The sequence below is a fragment of the Loxodonta africana genome, chromosome 1, assembly GCF_030014295.1.
Source record: "Loxodonta africana isolate mLoxAfr1 chromosome 1, mLoxAfr1.hap2, whole genome shotgun sequence".
NCBI lineage: Eukaryota > Metazoa > Chordata > Mammalia > Proboscidea > Elephantidae > Loxodonta > Loxodonta africana.
In genome coordinates this window covers 48,517,848-48,534,925 of record NC_087342.1, presented here as the reverse complement: position 1 = coordinate 48,534,925, position 17,078 = coordinate 48,517,848, and the positions used below count along the sequence as shown (strand labels likewise).

Sequence of the window (17,078 nt, the reverse complement as noted above, 5' to 3'; positions counted from 1 at the left end):
TGTGTCCTTTGCTGGTCCTAACCTGGGACATAGCGTGCCGTATAGTAAAAGGCAAAGACCTGTTTTACTGAAACAGATGAGACACTGGAGCTGGCGCTGCGGAAGTTAATGTGCTCCTCAGAGAGCCGTTCCAAAAAGGAGATGCAGCCTTGTCTTCACACGTTACACAGCTCACATGATGGCAACTAAGTGCTTCTTGTCTCAAAGTATGACAGGTCTGCTTTTGGTTCTTATAATTCAGCAAAGGATACAGCAGACAGGAAGATCAGGGCGTGCAGATGATACGATTGGTTTTGAGTGAAAGAGTATATTTTTACCCCGACAAAACTCCCGGCACAAACACATCGCACAGGACCCTGACAAAGGCACTTCCAAACAGCCCTGGTTGCGGCCCTGGCTGCTGACCCGACGTGAAGTTAGCCTTTCTGGGAATGAAAGCTATGGATAGAGGCATTTCCGTCAATTTCTGTCATCTGTAAAGTCTTCCTTTGGCAGACTCTATGAACTGGCTTATGAGGTCAACCTAGAATAGCTTTACTCCTTTAAGGTTATTTTCCCTGTTTACTCACAAATACCACAAATAGCTTGATCTAAAAGTAAAACTAATTTTGGTGGGCATTTCCTGGGAAAACCCTTTGAAGTTACGCTACTGTAGTTAACCGACATACAGACATTCAAGCTCAGCTTCCTACAAACCAGCTTCTCACGTTATTTACCAAGGGAGCAAATGACTAGCAAAGTCCTTGAAAGTCTTCCTTGGGCAGTAAGGCACCGGCAGGTGAGTGATTCAAAGTCCCATTCCTTTCTCCCACACTCCTGTGTGTTTTTAAGGCAGACGTAATCCAGGAATCTGAGGCAGAATCCCCAGCAGCTAGCTTCCAGTCAGTGACATCCACAAGCTCTTACCACCATGTTCCTGTACTTTTTCAGGATGACATTGGAGTTGTCATCAAAATAGAGAACCGAGATGGCGTTTAGTTTGGTTGGCGCACAGCATGGTTTGGGGACATACTCGGGATTCATAAGGTGGACCTGTTCCAAGACAGAAGATAGTACTGTGAGCTCCCTGTGGTCTCAGATGACCTCTACTCCCAAAGTTCAGTATCCCCGCGAGCTCACCAGGGTCTGTACGATGGCATGATTCGTTGCGTTCATGTGTGCATTGAGGGGGAAGGAGCATTCTCCATCACAGTAATTGGCAGCATAGCCCTTGGGTGCAATTATCCAGTCCTTCATTTAAAGCAAAAGGAAGCAAACAGAAAACTGAATTACATGCACTGGTTATATCGTCTCATCCACACTGGACAGGTAAGGAAACAGACCTGGGGAAGTATATGTTTTTTCCAAGGTGACATTCAAGTGGCAAAGCCAGGGTTTGAACCTGGTCTGACTCTCGAGCCCTGGCTCGCTCAGGAGGCACACCCCACCTCCAGCTGCTCCACACCTGTGTGCCTGAAAGCATGCAGGTGACCAGCTTCTTGTACTTGAATCTAAAGGAGTAGCTCCAGGAGGCCACAGTACTGGCATCATGATGCCACCTGCACACTGAAGCTATGTTCCATTGCTCATCACCTGTAATTAAGTTGGCTTCCTTCCTTACAGACTGGTGGTGGCACTCAGGTTTGGGGCAAGACATTTCTGCTCTTCTGGACAGTTTGGGTGGCCCAATTTGTAGCCACTGGAGAATGGAGCCATTACGTCAGATTTTTCCAACTCTCTCAAAATAGATTAAAAAATGTGTAAGTGCCTAAATAAATATATGGGCTTTTAAAGAATGAGGGAAGAGTATGGTAAACTGGGGCTACTGACTTGGAAGGATCACAACAGGGCTTGGGGCACCCTGGAAAGGGGCTGGCTGGGTATACAGGTGGGCTAGGCCTTCCTTAGTCTGACCCCCAGGGCTGAGCACTGTAAGGGCTCAGAAGTGCCTTCATTAAGGACTCAGCCCTGAAGCTCTCAGTCTTTGATGGTGGCTGCCGCCATTTGATAAGACTCACCTGCCATCCCAGGTCCTGGAAGCTCACGTAGAGCTCATGCTTTCTGCAGGCCGTTCTCAGCTCACTGCTGTTGTAATCTGTTAGAGAGCAAAAGATGGCTCCATTAACTCCTCTGTTCATTCCTTCATTGAAGGGTTTACGTGGAGTGTTTGCTGTGTGCCAGGCACTGTACTGGGCTCCAGGGACAGGTGAGAACAAGGCTGCTGCAAGGCTCGTATTTTGTCACTATGACCACTGTGTTGTCAGTGCCGGGCCCACTGGTGCCCAGCACCTAGTGCTGACATGAATGGAGTCCTTCATTGTGAACCCTACTGAGTGACAATGTGCTGGGCCCGTGGGGGATGTGCCAGGACACCCAGAACCCCAAGGCTCCTGATTTGGAAGATGTCACTTCACGTGAAACAGACCACTGTACCAAAATTTGATAAATCTCAAAAGGGGACAGTCTTGAAGCTGCATAGGTGTTTCAAAGATAGCTGCTGGACCAGGACAGTATGCTGAAGGAAGCATGATGGATGCAGGAGAACAAGGAATTGGGTGAGAGAGAGACCTGCGCAGGAACCAAGATCGCTGGCACTGTCCATCCTTCAGTCTTATGCTGGTGTTGAGCTATTATACCTGCTCTACAGCAATGACTTCTAAGCCAGGAGTCCCCAGGCAGAAGCTTCTGTACCCGCGTTATGCAATACAGGAGTGAGCAGCCTGGCTTAACCTAATCACTGTGACCAGATTTGCTGAGGTGGGTTGGAGCAGCTATTATATGGCATGCCCTCTGCTAGGAACCACAGGAAACAGGGAGGCAAGGTAGACAGGGCTTCTCTCCTCCAAAAACTTAGTACCCATTCCTGTGTACAAACAACCAAAATATGAATGCTTATATGGGCAAGGGCCCTAGGAAAAGAACATTTAGGATTCAGAGGAAGGGAGAGTTCAGGGGGAGCCAGAGGAAAAGGCAGTAACCCTGGAGTGAGTTTAATGACCAGATTTAAGGTTGTGTAAAGAGGGTCAGCGAAAGAGAGGAAGACTCTCAACAAGATGGACTGACACAGTGGTTGCCACAACAGGCTCAAGCATAACAATGATTGTGAGGATGGCACAGGACTGGGCAGTGTTTTGTTCTGTCATACGTAGGGTCGCTGTAAGTCGGAACCGACTCGGTGGCACCTAACAACAAAGAGGAGTCAGACTAGGAATAAAGGCTGGTGATCTACTTCTGAAAATTAGCCAGTGAAAACCCTATGGATCACAAGAGAATATTGTCCAGTATAGCACTGGAATATGAGCCCCTTAGGTTGGAAGGCACTCAAAATACACAGTGGCCTCAACAATGGATTCAGGCATACCAACGTTAGGTTGCCACGAGTCGGAGCAGACCCCAGAACAACTAACAGCAGCAAAGAGGAGTCAGGTCAGAAAAAGTTGGAGAAATAAATGGCCTAGGATGCCAGCCAAAATGATTTGTACTTTCTAGCAGAAGCACAAAGATAGCCCTTGGAGGTTTTTGAGCCACAGTGACATGTTCAAAACTGTGATTGTAAAGGATTAATCTGGTAGTGATGCTTGACAGCTCCAGAGAGGGAAGAGAAATGAAAGGTGAGGAAAACACTTTGGAAACAGGTTCTAAATCTAAAACGAACTTTGGTGGATACAAGAACCTTGAGTCATGTGCATGTTACTGCTCTACCTTTCAATCGCTTGAGCCAAGAAACTACCTCACTGTTCAAAGCCTGTTTGAATCAGGTTTTCAGGACTTCCCGGCCCTGAGGCAGGAGACAGCAGAGCAGATGTTAGGTTTTGTAAGAGAACTGGACGAACAGTACCAGTTCAGCCCAGTCAGCTATGTGGGAGAAGAGACAGGCCCCCTTTCTGAGGTGGTCTGCTGATTCTAAAGGTTTTCATTCCTCCCACCGGCCTACCTCACCTCACGGAACCACTTGGCTAGGACTGCAGGTTCCCTGGAAGAGGCAAATGCAAAGCCAGACTGTAGGAAAATTTTCATAACTTAGGGCACCGAAAACAAACTACCACCACCACAGAACAAGAAAAAAACCTCCTGCTGAAAACAACTTCACAACAAAAAAGAAACAGAAATGTACTATCCTGAGAGGACAGTGAGAAGGCAAGAGACAGGACACCCAGGACCCCAGGGATGCAGGCAAGTCTCTGAAAGAGGTTAGAAATAAGAATGACTAAAATAATGGAAGAGATTAAAAAAAAAAAAAAAGGAATAGAAATCATAAAGGAAGACCATTATGGAAAAAGAACAGATAGATTTGAAAAAGAACCACAGAGAACTTTATAAAAACTATAATCATGGGAAATAAAAATTAAGTGGATTAGTTAAACATCAGATTAGACATAACTGAAGAGAGAGTTAAAGAACTGAACAATGTATTTGAAGAAAACTCTCAAAATACAGCACAGAATCAAATGGCCAGAAAATATGACTTACTCTCTTTACAGATAGGAAAGACAGAATGAAAAAGTCCAACATACTTCTAATGGGAATTTCAGAAGACAGTAATGGGAAAAAAATATCTGAAGATTTACTGGCTGGGAATTTTCTAGAACTGAAGAGAGGCAAACAGCTTTGGGCTGGAAAGCCATGAGTCCTAAGCAGGATACAGAAATTCACATCTGGCCACATCTGGTGACACTAGGATATCAAATGCATAAATTCTTAAAAGCAACCAGAGGTGAAAAGAAAATTACCTACAAAGGAACACAATGTAGATGAATAGCGGACTTCTTAACAAAAATGAATAACAAAAAGTTAATGCCATAAAATATCATCAACGTAGCATTCCATACCCAGCTGTAGTGGATATTGTTTTTAGTACCCAACATCCAGTAACACTTCTCATTTTGGGGAATTCCTAGATAGGTGGGAATATATAACTTGAGGGAGTGACTCAAAGGTGACATCAAGAATGAGGGGCATGGTAGCGAGGGTCCTGAGTGATAGCCCAGTGATGACATCCAAAGCAGACGCTAGCTGGGCCTCGATTTCCTGAGCTTGGCTCTCCGGCGAGTTCCCTGATACCCTTTATTACATTAATGACTTTCCACTTAAGTTAATTATAGTCTGCTTCCACTGTATGCAATCAAGAGCCCTGACCAATAGTTGGGGGATATGGAGTGCACAGCAGGAATGGGTCACTATTTCATATGAGGCTGACGAGCCCGTCTCTCCATTAAGGTATCGCTTAAGCAGATGACACCTGGAAGAAATTATAGAGCAAGTCATGAGGCTACCTGTGGGGAGAATATTCTGTACAGTGGGAATGACAAAAGCAAAGGCTCTGAGGAAGGAGCCTGCATGGCATACTCAAGGAACGGTCTGCTATGTGTTTACTAAAACCTACTTCCTTGTCCACATTGTCCACTACGGTTAGGTGTGGCCACGGGACTGCGTTCTCCCCAACCGTGGGGAGAAGGGAGATGCAGAGACGTAAGTAACTAAGGCATGGCAGGTAGGGTGCGTGCCCTGGGCGCTACTTGAGGAGGGTGCTAACAAGCAGTCTCTATTGGCCATCACCATTTCCATCACCAGCTGTGAGAGATCATTCAGCAATTTAACACTAATTGCCATAAGCACTATTTTCATAGATAGGCCCCTGGGAGATGTGTCACTTCCGTGTGAAGACCACAAGGTCCTGGCCTCTTTTCCTTCTGGAAGTTGTCCTGTGTTAGGTGAGAAAGCATATGACCGCCTACTTTGTCTCAGCCTGGGATTTTTCCACTCCAAATTCATTTTGCCAGAGCTCTTCCAAAGTAAGCTTCCTCAAAATACCTTTTCTGTGCTGGGGCCACAACCCTCCCCAAGTCAAGCCTGGAGACACTGGCATTGACGTCCATGGGCAGCTTCCCTTCCAAGGCCAGGCAACGTGAGCAGGGACTATCTCTTTTCTTTTATTGTTTCCAGGAGCTTGTATTACACAGATCTCAGTGTAAGAAATGTCAGACAACTGTTATGTTTGCTTTAAAAGCTCATCAGGTGCCAGAGCCAAGTCCTGACATTTTTGAGCGCCCCCTGGATTTCGAGTTTCTCTTTAGGCTGGAAAGAACCACGATGACGCTGTGGATGGGGCCTTTTTTATATCTTCACCAATAAGTTCCATTTGTGAACTTGCTGCTAATTTGACCCTCTCATTGCTCCACAAAGAGAACTCTCTCTGTAAGAACAGCTTTTTAGAGCCAGACACTGGCATTTTTGTTGTTAATAAGGATGGGGCCAGAGAGGAAAGGGAGGAATTCACCTCTCCTGTTTCCCTTCCTCCAGATAATCTCAGGCCTTGTTTACGTTTCCTTATAGCTCTATGTTCAGTGCTGGCGAGGAACAGATAAATATCTGTGGAGGTCAGTGCTCCTAAGAATACTCGTGTCTGCTTTCAGGTGTCAGGATCCTGGCTTCTGTGGTGTAATTACACTGCCATGCCTTTTTCTTTTTTTTTTTTTGGAGGGATTGACGGATTTCAGAAAAACATCTCTCCTCCCAGCCCTGCATTTGTTTAGATAACTGGTCTGCATGGGGCCAGTGAAAATTTATGCAATTAATACTTAATGGGAACACATCCACTCAGTGGGATAAAGGGAGGTAAACAGCTTTGCTCAAAGGGGTCTGCTGGGCAGGGCAGAGAGAGGAAGTCAGGGAGCTGGAGCGAGGCCCAACCCCCAGAGCATCAGCCCCAAGGCTGAAGAGCCATCCCCAAGGGCAGTGACCCTCAGACTGGACCGGTGGCCTGCTTGTGCCGGGCCAGGAGAGTCCTTGGGTGTTCATTTAAAGTGCCAATTCCTGAGCCCACCCCAGACCCGGTGGAGCAGCACCCTAGGTCGGTCTGTGAACACGGAAATCATGACATCACCTTCTCTCGCAACAAGACTACCCCGTTCAGATGGAGAGTCTGTCTTTGTACACTAGGGACTTCCCAGGATGTCGCAGCTGTGCTAAAGGCCCAGTCTTGGTCCCAGGAGAAATTTTTTGAAAGTTGAACATAGGAAGTGAAATCTGATCATCCAGTCATTCCACGTGAGTGTGGAGGCCAGGGCCAGTGGTCACCCCCCAGGACAAGGAGCCAAGGAACACCTGGCACTACTGACAAGGAGGAAACTCACTTGGCCCTGACCCTGATTTGAATTTTCACCCTCCAGAACTGTGAGAAAATAGATTTCTGTTCTTCAAAGCCACCCCTTTTGGTATTTCCGTTATGGTGGCTCTAGGAAAGCAAAGCAGTGATGCATAGGCCTGCCTGGCACTGAGGCCATGGAGTCTCATGGTCAGAGCCCTGGATGAGAAAGAAGTAGCCCAGTAGTGGCCTGGACTTTCAGGGATGCCATGCTGCCCACCTGGAGGGCACCATGTGTGTGGGGGCTGCAGACATGGTGTGAGTCAGGTGCTACAGTGATCTGGTCACCCCTAGAGAGTGGAGACACTAAAGGAGCTCACAAGCAGTGTGGAAGGGCAGCAGCCAAACTAAAGCCCAGGGCCCAGGGGTGCCGCAGCCCCACCCCTGTCCTTCCCCTACACCAGCAGAGGATGAGAGAGAAACAGCAGAAGGAATGGAGAGGGGAGAAAAGGCCCAGAGAAACCACCAGGTGAGAGGGGAGGCAGCCCCCCTCCTTTGTGAGGGCTCCTCGCCATGGTCGCTGGCCCCCCGCCGCCCACCAGCTGCAGGCCCCCCACATGCACACGCACACAGCTAGGAAAATACCAGAGCAGCGGGAGCTCGGACCCACTCTGTGCTTCTCAGCTCTTCTGAGCTCAGGCCACAGACTCTTCCCAAAGAAAAAGTGCTTTTTAGAGAGAACAATTCTTTACTTTTATTTTCCTTCTCTACTAGAATGAAAAGGGCAAGGACAAAGGAGTGGCTGTTAAAATGGCCCCTCTGTCTTCATTTGGCCTGGCCGTGCTTCCCCTCCCTGCAGGCCTTGTGGGCCCAGCCTTACCCAGAACACAGCCCTGGCTCCCGTTCTCCCGCTGCAGCATCAATGCCGGGATTGAGGAACACATGGGCTGCCCCAGCTCCTTGTGTCACAGACAATACGGGGGCAAGGTGAGCACGCTAGGATTCTGATTTCTGGTGTCAGCAATCCTATAAAGCATTAGGGGAGGATGGCTTGGTTTTCAGAGTCTAGATTTTGTTTATGATCAGGATGGTTAGCCTGAGAGGCAGTGGTGAGGTGGTATTATTGCTCCAGGATTGTAAGATCGCATAGACTCCATTTAATCGGTAGGGTGAGACGGGGAGAGGGGAAGTTGGCCTCTTCTCGGCCTTTTTTCTTTAATATAAAAGGGTATGCAGCTAATGATCTTAAAAACAGACAAAGGATTTCTTAAAGACCAAGCCATAAGACTTCCTGTGCTCCAAGCACTCTCTCTGCCACTTCCTGTGCTGACTTTCCTGGCCCCCAGGGCCCTTGGGAGTTGGTAATAGTTGGTGAATTATGAAGGCATCTTGCAGCACTTATTTATGCCTCCTTATTATTGCCTCAAGGAGCCCTGGTGGTAAGTGGTTAAGCACTCAGCTGGTAACCAAAAGGTCAGCGGTTTGAACCCACCACTCTGCGGTAAAGATCCGGCAGTCTGCTTTTGTAAAGATTCAAGCCTTGGAAACCCTATGGAGCAGTTCCACTCTGTCCTATAGGGTTGCTCTGAGTCACAATCAACTTGATGGCAAAGGGTTTGTTTTTTTGGTTTGGTCCCTGGGTGGTGCAAATGGTTTGCACTTGACTACTAGCCACAGCACCACGGAAGGAAGGTGTGGCACTCTGCTTTTGTAAAGATTACAGCCAAGAAAATCTGATGGAACGGTTCTATTCTGTAACACATGGGGTTGCCACGAGTTGGAATTGACTTGACGACACATGGTTTATTATTGCCTTTTAGCATTGCTGGCCATTAGCACATTTACAGGGGTGAACCTAGGAGTAGGGTAGAAGGTAGCTTCCCAGTCTGTTTTAGTCCTTGGTAACTATTACCCTAAATGGAATAACAGTGAAGAGGAGTTAAGTATTATAAAAATAGAGTTTGAAATGATTCTGTCTGTTCAATCACCAATGCCATTTCTATCCTCCAGAGCTGTGGAGAAATAAGAATTCATTTCATGTAGAAAGCCCTGAACAAGCCTCTACGTCTTAACTAAGACATCTGAAAGCCAAGCTGCAAGCCCTAAAACTTTAATTTAAGGTCAAAACAGCATATTAAGATTTCCAGCTCCTTTGAAGAACAATAGACTGGCAATTCTCAGTCCTTACCCATAACCCTTCTTCCCCAGCTTTGCTGTATGTCTATGGTGGTCAACCTAGACAGGTTAGGTAGGCTGAGTCCATGGAAATTAATGAGGAACTAGTGCGGACACCTACGAACTAAAGGGCTACATAAACATTGGTCAGGAAGAAGGAGATACCCTAGTCTGTCGACTGGAGTTCCTTGCAATCTACAGCAACAGATTTCATAGTCAGAAGAAACTACCCAAACAATTATTTGGCAAGAGATGAATTCTGGTTACCTTCCTTATGCTAGAAATATATCAGATGGTCCTGACTGGAAAGTTCAAGGGATAGAAAATATGAACAACCATTAGGTCAACGGTGTAACTAAATGTGCCAGAACCACATTTTTTCTGGGTCCCCAAAGACACATATTTGGGTGGATTGGAGAGAGATGGGAGAACTGCTCCAAGAAATGCTAACAGTTAGCATTTGAAGCAATGAAGGACTCACTCTAAAGGACAGACAGGGTCTGGTGGCTTGCTGGTTCATAGAGGGATGGCAGAGCTGGGTGGTAGCAAGATAAAATACCAAGAATAAAAGAGACCTTATAGGTCATCTTAATCAAATCTTACAGAAACTATTAAAAGTGGCAGAAAATACTTCCAAACCATCAACTGCCAAATCAAAGAACAACTGTAAATCACAATATTGGTGGCCAGTTGGCTGACATGGCAAACAACCTCAGACTCCCCAGCTAACTTGAAACCACACTAACTGCCCCCTCCCAAAGATGCCTTGAAAAGATCCTGGGAATTAGCTATACAGATCAGTATCTAGAAACACTGGGATGGAACCACTCTTCAAAGGCCATTTGTACACAGCCCTTGTAATGGCCTGGCCAGGTGGTATCACGGTCCCCCAGAAGACAAAACAATGGACCCCAAGAGAAAGACACTATGAAAGCAGACAAGTGGCAGCAAGTAGAAAGAGACTACCAAATGAGAGTTAAAGAACCCAAGGGCAGGCTGGAACAAGATCGGCAGGCTGGTAAGAAACAGAGGCTAAAACACAATTGGCAGATTCTACTAGAATCCCCAACAGGCTGCATAGTACAGCTTGGACTAGAACTAGCAAACCATGTGTAAAAACAATAAATGATCCTGTCCCAATACTATCCAAGCCCACTGGAGAAGTGCAGCACAGCCAGCATCCATCACTCATCCGGAACAGACAGCTGCAGAGAAGCAAGAGCAAGGGAGGACCGTCCAGGAGACTTGACCCAGCCTCACTGTCCAGGGCATTTGTTTTGGAGAGTCCAGCTTGAAAGCAAAGTGCAGATGTTAGTGTAGGCTTTGGTGGGCTGTGGGGAGGAGGTGGGCGGGAGTGCTTGGCCTTTGCCTTGTTGTGGACTAGTCCTGCAGGCTCAGGCATAAACAGCTCACTACCAAAAATAGCCGCATACTTCCCTGCCATGTTTCACCCTGATGACAGGCGATTTGATGAATTACATTAACTTCTCTTAATCCAGATGCAGGACAATCTCTGGTGGGTTCCAGGGCAGAGATGTTCATTTGCTGGCAGCAGGTTGTGAAAGAAGGGGGCAGCAGAGGCCAACTAATCTCTGCCTTCCACCTTCCCGAAGATTTACAAGGAGAAAGCCCTGCCTGGAGTCACACCAGACCCCACAGCTCTTCTGTCACAGCAGCATCTGGCCCCCAGGGGCCTGGAGGGAGGGCTGAACCCAGACGGCCTATTCCTCTGGGTGCACGCCATTCTTCTGGATACGTTTCCTGGGCAGCAATCTCTTCTCTGCACATCCGCTCTCATGAACAGCAAGCGTAAATAAGGAAGCAAGAGCCAAGTACATAAAGTAGCACTACACTGGGCCCAGAGTCCCTGGGTGGTGCAAATGGTTAAGGTGCTCGGCTGCTAACCGAAAGGTTGGAGGTTCAGGTCTACCCAGATGCACCTCGGAAGAAAGGCCTGGCAATCTACTTCCAAAAAATCAGCCATTGAAAACCCTATAGAGCACAGTTCTACTCTGACACACGTAGGGTTGCTAGAAGTTGAAGGCGACTGGACGGCAACTATGTTCTGGACGGTGGGCCTAATATGAGCAATTTCTCAGCTGAGCTTTGAGGGGGAAGGGGTCTTTGAACACAGAGAGAAGGAGGCAGTATCCTTTGTACCTAATTGCCTGGGGGTCTGGGCTTCTGAATATGTGAGACCAGAGGCATTTGTCAGGAAGTGTTTTGCCCTAGCACTGCTGACAGGAGTGAAGCAAACTGGGAAGCAGAGGGTAGAGCGGCGCAGGATGAGGGAGTAGACCAAGAAAAAAACAGACACGCTTGCATCTTACTACAAATGAGATCAACTTTCATATTTGTATTTAATTTAAACTCATCAAATTGGAGAAAAGTTGAAAGGAACTTGGAAAAGCATCATTGGGTGACATTGTTAAAGCCAAATATCAAGGGCAACATGTTTTCTCAATTAAAAAAAAAATTGGTGTGTGTGTGCGGGGGGGATGTGGAATAAATCAAGTGAAGTTTTAATTTTAAAAACCAATCAGCATTTCAAGAGATGCCTCCGTGTCTGAGAGCCCAGTCCCCAAACTGACCGCAGGTCATTAATGAATTCAGCCTGGCTCTGGAAGACGTCATCATCACACCCTGTAGGAAGAAGTGGAGATTGCTAACTCTGTTCAGCAGGCTTCCTCGGCAGTGAAGAAAGGCAGCAGGCACCTCTCCTTTTTCCTCTCCTCTTTTTTTAAACCCAAGCCTGCCTGTTTCTGGTGGTAAGGGCAGGCACACCCTTGCTGTGTGGGGCTGCTAAGAAACACCAGGATGACAAGAAGCAAAATGTGACATCACACTGGGTGGTGGGCCCTCAGCTTCTGCATCCAAGTTGCTGGTAAAAGCAATGACTTACGAAGTCAGAACCTAATATGAAGATGCTTTTCCCCCAGGAAAATTTGGGCACTTTAGGGACGTGTGTTTACTCTTTCTGGCCACTGAAAACGACATTTAGAAATATTCACCAGTAACCTGGAAGAATCCAGACGTCCTCTAGAACTATTTTACTTTGTTTCCAGGGATCCTAACATAGGCGCTGAGAATCTACTTCCTACAATTGGATAAAACTAATATTTGAGTGCTATTATGCATATTGCTAGGATGCTGAACAGGTTTCAGTGGAGCTTCCAGACTAAGATGGACTTGGAAGAAAGGTCTGGCTACCTACTTCCAAAGGTCAGTCAGTGAAAACCCTATGGATCCCAACAGTCCAATCCCATTGTGCATGGGGTTGTCATGAGTAGGGGTCTTACTTGATGGCAGCTTAACAACAACATAAACCAGATTAAGGGCTTTTCATTTAGTCTCAACAAATCTACAATGTACTAGTTATGCACTCCCACTTTACAGATGGGTAAACTGAAGCTGAAACAGCTAAGGCGGCTTGTCCAAGGTCATATGGCTAGGAACAAAGGAAGCATGTTTTCTGACTGCAAATTCCACTGCTCTTCAACTTCATGCATGATTTCTAGGCTATTTCAACAGTCAAAGGGAACCTAAAACTCACGAGCTCTGGCTTTAGAGTAAGACACATCTGGGTTTAAATCCAATACTTACTAGAAATGTGAGTTGGCTGTCAGGAGGGAACACCTACTCCCCTTTCCTTTGTGTTTCAATGAATGGCCTTAATGCCATCTGTCATGGATTGAATTGTGTCCCCCCAAAATATGTGTCAACTTGGTTAGGCCATGATTCCCAGTATTGTGTGGTTGTCCTCCATTTTGTAATTGTAATTTTATGTTAAAAAGGATTAGGGTGGGATTGTAACACCCTTACTAAGGTCACATCCCTGATCCAATGTAAAGGGAATTTCTCTGAGGTGTGGCCTGCACCACCTTTTATCTCTTAAGAGATAAAAAGTAAGCGGAAGCAAGCAGAGTTGGGGACCTCATACTACCAAGAAAGAAGCACCAGGAGCAGAGCATGTTCTTTGTACCTGGGGTCCCTAAGCAGAGAAGCTCCTAGTCCAGGGGAAGATTGATGAGAAGGACCTTCCTCCAGAGTGGATAGAGAAAGACTTCCCCTCCTTGGAGCTGACGCCCTGAATTTGGACTTTTAGCCTACTTTACTGTAAAGAAATAAATTTCTCTCTGCTAAAGCCATCCACTCGTGGTATCTTTGTTATAGCAGCACTAGATGACTAAGACACCACCTCCTAAAAAAGGCATAGTATTGGAGGGGACATTTCAAAGGGCACTGAACTGCAACTTTGGCAGTGGGGGCTGTTTCCTCTCTTGTCCTTTTTTTTTTTTTTTTTTATTGTGGTAAAATGTATACGCTGGGTCTAGGCCAGGTGTCCTGTGACTGGTTGAGTTAGACAGGACTGTGGAATCCCCAAGTCTAAGCCAGTAGTTGTCAACCCCCTGCTAGGCTCTACCTCAGACCAACAGAATCAGAATCTCCAGGGCTGGGGTGAGTATGATGAAGGCTGAGAGGCCCTGGAAGGGGGGCGGGGGAGTGATAAGAGGCCCCTCAGCATTTCCCAAACCATTTTACCAACATTTAAGCTGATCCTATATTTTTATTTTCTTTTTCTCCAGAGGTCTACTTTCAATCGATTAAAAATTGGGAGACGACAAGAGATGATTAACAATTTTCCCACTTTGGGCAATTACATAACCCCCTGAGCCTCAGTTTTCTCATTTATCAAAAGGAGATATTGGGAGTGCAGGTTTTAGTGAGAACAGATGCCCAGTATAGTGTCCAACACACACACACACACACAAACCCATTGCCGTCGAGTCGATTCCGACTCATAGCAACCCTATAGGACTGGGTAGAACTGCCCCACAGAGTTTTCAAGGAGTGTCTGGTGGATTCGAACTGCCAACCTTTTGGTTAGCAGCCATAGCTCTTAACCACTGTGCCAACAGGGTTTCCATCCAACACACAGCACGTGTTTATGTGGTAACTTAGTCAGAATCAGTGGCTCTCCAAAACTGCCCCCACTGAATGGCAGAACACATTCCTACAGTCTCTTTAATTCCAGAAAACAGCCAAAACTTCACTGTGACTCCATTTATTATTTTCATCATCAAACTGGCATGTACCTAAAGATAGCAACATGTACAGATAATAGAGACCTAAGAGAGCCTTTTATAGCTGTCATTTCTTTGTGGGCATGCTTGGTTTTTGCTTGCTTTGAATAAATAGCTCCCTCTTCCTCTGGTAACAGAATGCCTGTTTTCCTTTGGGGAACCTCCTTTCCCAAGTCTATATGGGTGGAATGGGGCTGACTCTATTCCTCAGCTCTGGGGGTGAGCACATACATATGCCTGGCTAATCAGAGTATTTTGCCCCTGACAGTGAGCTCCAAGGTAGGCAGCTCACCCAAGCCAAGCCATCCAGAATCATCTTCTGGCTTTTTTCCAAGGCTACCACAAAAGAGGTGGTCTCATTCTGAGGCTGCAGCTGTTAAGGGTGATAAAATCCTGGGACTACTGACTGCCCGCCTTACCACCATGTGGAGACAATCTTTCCCGGGATGCAGCCAGCAAAAGGAAATAGAAAGAGTAAAAAACAGAGACTCCCAATATCACCTGAGTCCCTGGATCTAGCCATGCCTAAAGCTAGAACCCTTAAACTTCCCAGTTAAGTGAGCCAATTAAATCCATCACAGAGGGTTGTCTGAGTGGACTTTCTGTCACTTCACCCAAGAGCACAAACACAAGTCCATCCTACACAAATGCACAAAGTGTGTTTGTACATCACGAGATCCCAGCCATAATGCAACTAGAAGAAAATCTAGTTGCTTTCAGGATCTTGATGTGAATGCAGAAAGAGATGGAGAAATCTAGCCAAACAAATGACAACTTTCTACATACACAGACTCTCAGGATGTCTGCAGCCTGCAGACTCCACCTTCGGGTGACAGACGTTCAGTTCTGATGGCCCTGGGCACACATCTGGATAAGCACTGACTGTGAAGACACACTGTCATGTATACTACATATTCCAGTTGCCACTGAGTTGACTCCAACTCATGGCTACCCTGACCCCGTCTGTGTCAGTGTAGGTCTGTGCTCCATAGGGTTATCAATGGCTGATTTTTTGGAAGTTGATCTCCAGGCCTTTGTTCTGAGGTATGGAACCTCCAACCTTTCAGTTAGCAATCGAGTACATTGACCATTTGCACCCAGGGACTCCATACTACGTGCACAGGCCTTTTTATTTGCCGTGCAGAAGCTGGTCAACATCTGCAATCATCAGCATGTCACTGGTTTTCACGGAAGCCAAAAGGTCATGGCACAGGTGCCACCAAGGCTTCCCAGAGAAACCGGCTCCCCCGAACCTACCTGAGGCACTGGAGACCCGGGACACGTCCTGGGACTGGGTGGAGCGGTTTCGGCTCTGCTGTCGGCGCCGGCTGGAGGCTGACCGCGTGGTGCGGACGTGGACCTCGCTCACTTTGAAGAAGGCCACCATGAAAGGCTGCTTGTCGTATGAGCCGTCTCTGCCCACCAGGCCAGCTGCTCGCGGGCTGACGCTGAGACCTTTAATGCAAACCCAGTTACACCTGATTTAGTTGTCACAACTTCACTTTTGCAGCTACACAGCTAAGTGGTCTTCCTAGCCTCCAGGTGCTATCGCAGAATGAGAACTGGGGAAGAGCATCCACACTGTTTAATCCTGATGGCTTCTTCTGGATGGACAAAGTCAAACACATTTTCCAAAGTTAGGTGGATCAAGTGAAGGAGGGGTTTGAACTCCCGGGTCTCCCATTTCTGATAATCTTACTTATCCTTTCTTCTTTCTCGTACATAATCTCCCCAACAAGTGAGGCTACTGTACCAGCAGTGTTGGCACAGTCTGAGCCCATGAGGGTCAGGGACTGGCAGCTAGAGCTGCTGAGCTTTGGTGCTTCAGGAGAAGGGGCTGCTGGAAAGGTACCCAGGCAAACCCACTCAACAGCCGACGTTCAAACTTACTCAACCCCTACCCCTGCCCCAGTCTCAATGTCCTCCCACCTAAAAGCTGTCCTTTCATTGTTACTTTTGGAACCCTGACCAATCTTCCTGGAAGATGTAGTCCAGCCCTGATTCCAGGTCCTTCTAACAGACCTGAGAGAAAGGTTGGGTTTTTCAATAACAATTATCCAAAAAAACCCACTGCTGTCGAGTCAATTCCAACTCATAGAGACTCTATAGGACAGGGGAGAACTGCCCCATACGGTTTCCAAGGAGCTCCTGGTGGATTTGAACTGCTGGCCTTTTGGTTAGCAGGCATATCTCTTAACCACTATGCAACCAGGGTTTCCATAACAGTTACAGGGAACAATAAATTAGGTTGTCCTGGATCTAGTAAACAACTACTAAAATGGAATGAACTCAGACGGCTCTTTGCCTGGCTTCAGGAGTCTCTGACTCATATCTTACCATCCCTTGTCACCACACTCAACTGAAGTCCCATGTTATGCTGAGGGGTCACGACCCACAGATTGCTCGTGGCCGTGATGTCAAATTCCAGCCAGCCTTCCTCTGAGGCCCACACGACGCGGGTGTCCAACAAAAACAAGTCAGAGTCTCTGGAAGAAAGAAAAGATGACAGAGTGAGGGGTGTGTCACCCCCAGTCGTCCTGTGTCTGTCCTAGGGTCAGAATCAAACATGCCCAAGGTAGACCGTGTTTCCCTGGGAAGCACTATGCCCAGTGACCGGTGGGAGCTCTGAGTGGATACAGGCGTGACACCATGGGGACACATGCATAATACACATGGGAGAGACATAGCTCTGTTGTCAAATATGTGCAGTCTGCCATTTTATCTGAAACAACAGGCCCCTCAACTCCTTTCAATGC

General features: G+C 47.0%; 1 protein-coding gene across 1 annotated transcript in view; it reads right to left on the bottom strand.

Annotated features, from left to right (window-relative positions):
* Nucleotides 1-464: 464 nt before the first annotated feature.
* BMP6 (bone morphogenetic protein 6) overlaps nucleotides 465-17,078 on the bottom strand; it is a 213,589-nt gene continuing 196,975 nt past the window's right edge. The window contains exons 3-7 of the mRNA XM_003417847.4: nucleotides 16,660-16,808; nucleotides 15,580-15,777; nucleotides 1,998-2,074; nucleotides 1,120-1,230; nucleotides 465-1,032 (exon numbers count right to left, since the gene is read on the bottom strand). Coding sequence (XP_003417895.4) covers nucleotides 883-1,032; nucleotides 1,120-1,230; nucleotides 1,998-2,074; nucleotides 15,580-15,777; nucleotides 16,660-16,808 — 685 coding nt within the window. The 3' untranslated portion in view covers nucleotides 465-882. The remainder of the gene's footprint in view (nucleotides 1,033-1,119; nucleotides 1,231-1,997; nucleotides 2,075-15,579; nucleotides 15,778-16,659; nucleotides 16,809-17,078) is intronic.